The sequence below is a fragment of the Ips typographus genome, linkage group LG4, assembly GCF_016097725.1.
Source record: "Ips typographus isolate SLU linkage group LG4, UJ_Ityp_2.0, whole genome shotgun sequence".
In the NCBI taxonomy this organism is placed as follows: Eukaryota; Metazoa; Arthropoda; class Insecta; order Coleoptera; family Curculionidae; genus Ips; species Ips typographus.
Genome location: NC_138425.1, coordinates 6886974 through 6889519, shown reverse-complemented (window position 1 = coordinate 6889519; position 2546 = coordinate 6886974). Strand labels below are relative to the sequence as shown.

Here is a 2546-nt window from a genome sequence, read left to right as displayed (position 1 = left end):
AAAATCAAAGCCATAAAAATCTACATATAATTATTTACGTAATAACTCCCTTTCGGCTTTGTGCTCTTCACTAACGAATCCCAATAAAAAGTCAAAGATCAGGACGAGAGGTTCCGTTTCCTTGTGAGACATTTGCATGTCATTAATTCCAGTTCGCTTTTGCAAACTTAGTCAATCACGCTTTGATATTTCGCCTTTCTCGTCTTCTAGTGGTTTTTCCTCTCCGAATCGAAATTAACTGGGAACGAAAATGTTATTTTTAAGTTTTTTCCTCCCCCACGGAGTATTTCGCCGGACGTATTACTGTTCGATGGCAAACATGGACACGTGGCAATCCAAAACTGCCACAATTAAAGTCGCTTTAAGCCGTCCCCTTTTAAGCACGGCCAGTTAAGGGTAACTTATTGTTCTTTTTTTAGTTGCCCTTCCAGTAGCGTCCAATGTTTTATTATTTTGATAAGATACAAATGTACAGTTAGTAAATTTATTAAAAAAATAAGGCAGTATCTATGACGTTACAATACCACATACTTACTCTGTAAAATTCGTAAATATACAAAAATTATTTCTATGTTATTTTTATAATAAAGTTTCACAATCTTTTTTGATTATTTAAATTATCGACGGCTATGAGTTGTACCAAAAACTGCAACACTTTATGGCTGTGATCCTGGCACGCTTCCATTCTTTTTTAACCCTCCTGAAGCATTGTTCGTACCCCGCTAAATAGACAGGCCCTTAGGGTGAACCCTATTGTTGACGGATTTGCTTCTTTTGTGTGATTTATTTTTTGAGCGTCATTGCGTGCCATACGAAAATATTTGGAGAATTAAACGGGAACGTATAGCGTCGTTCACCGGTCATTTTGAATCTCATTGTACCGATTGTGTGTTTTATTTCCCTTTGCAAACCACCCACCCTGTATATATTTGACAGTGAATACCAAAAGTAAGATTTGTCAAACTGTCCATAATGCAGAACAATGAAAAGATTGGCGATACTACCGAAACTGAAGAAGGAGTACTGCAAGTATGTTGTTTGTATCTTTTTGTTAAGGAAGGTTTTGACTGTCGTCTGCTTCCTTTTCAGGATAGAATTTTAAGGATATTGAGCTACACAACGGACACAACTGAAACAATTTATCTTTATTTCAACAACCAATACACCGCAGATCCACCGTCGTATTCTCTTTACGAAGATGAAAGTGTTTTGGGATCGATCTACCAGGGTTCAGTCAATGACAATAGCGATAAAATTAAAACGTTTTATAATATGTTTCCAAAACTGGTGAAAAGTAAATTAGTCGATACTTCATCCACGAATAGTTCTTATTTCATAGAAGGTAACTTTTAGTAGTCTAAATAACTAGGACTGAAGCATCAGAATATAATTTTTTATTAACATGTCTATAATTATTTTCAGATATTGTCACCAGAGTTCATTTGCCTTCAGAAGAATTTGCACAAATAATTGAAGTAAAAACTAAATGGTGTAGAGTATGGTCGTGGTGCAAAGATAAAATAGGATGTAATACTTAAAACATTGTAATCAACTTTTTAATCCAAATTGTCATGTTTATATTATTATCATCAATTAAAAATCTTTATTAAGTTTATTTCTTAAAACTATTTAAAATTTGAAAATCTATGTAATATGCTTTTACTTATTTGATTATTGGTTGAATTCATATACAAAGCGTCTAAAATGCGTAATAAAAATCTGTTGTATTTACCATAACACTCCAGAATGTAACACAAAGGTACGTTAAATATATTCTTATGTGTTTTTAGTTATTACCACTTTTAAACAGTATTTTTGACATGGTAAAGTCAAAAATCACATTCAAACCACTTAATAGTGTAAACGATACTGAAAACAAACACTTTTTACAGCTTTTTTTGATAGATAAAGAAAGGTCGGTCTTTTGTCCAGCACATAATAAATGATAATAAAAACCCAGAAATTTTTTAAGTGCAATGCAGAGTGGCTGTAGAAAAAATTATTTTATTTCACATATGTGCCAGGTATTGCAGATGGACACCATTCAAAGCTTACAATCAAAATAACATCAGGTTTTAGTAATTCCTAACCGATGCAATAGATTACTTACAAAAATACATTAACAAAAAAACAAACTTTTAAACTGTATGTAGACTTACATAGATCACTTTTAAACTAAAGTAGATTAGATTGTCATAAACCTAAATAATTTATGGTATAAGTTATGACCAGAGTCCGGATTAAAAAACACAAAAATCATGAAAAAAGGAGCTTAAAAAGCAAAATCAGTTTCCACAAAAATACATAAAAAGGTGTAGAAAAGCACAAAACTCTTTCAGAGATGCAAAATTTGTTTTCAAAATGCTTTAGAAGCACGGATGATTTTAGACTGTTTTGAAAACTTCAAAAAGGTGTTTTTGAACTACTTGAGAGCATTTGAAAGGTTCTGGAATGCTTTAGAGGCATTTGGAATCTCTTACAAGGTTCACAAAATTTTTTAGAAGCTTCTAAACTGCTTTAATATCTTCTTGGAGCTTCTAGACTAG

General features: G+C 32.3%; 1 protein-coding gene across 1 annotated transcript; it reads left to right on the top strand.

Annotated features, from left to right (window-relative positions):
* Positions 1 to 883: 883 nt before the first annotated feature.
* On the top strand, positions 884 to 1615 carry LOC145728071 (uncharacterized). The gene is made up of 3 exons (XM_081978048.1): positions 884 to 1029; positions 1090 to 1342; positions 1423 to 1615. The coding sequence occupies exons 1-3, from the start codon at positions 973 to 975 to the stop codon at positions 1536 to 1538; spliced, it is 426 nt and encodes a 141-aa protein (XP_081834174.1). The 5' UTR covers positions 884 to 972; the 3' UTR covers positions 1539 to 1615.
* The last annotated feature ends 931 nt before the right edge of the window (positions 1616 to 2546 follow it).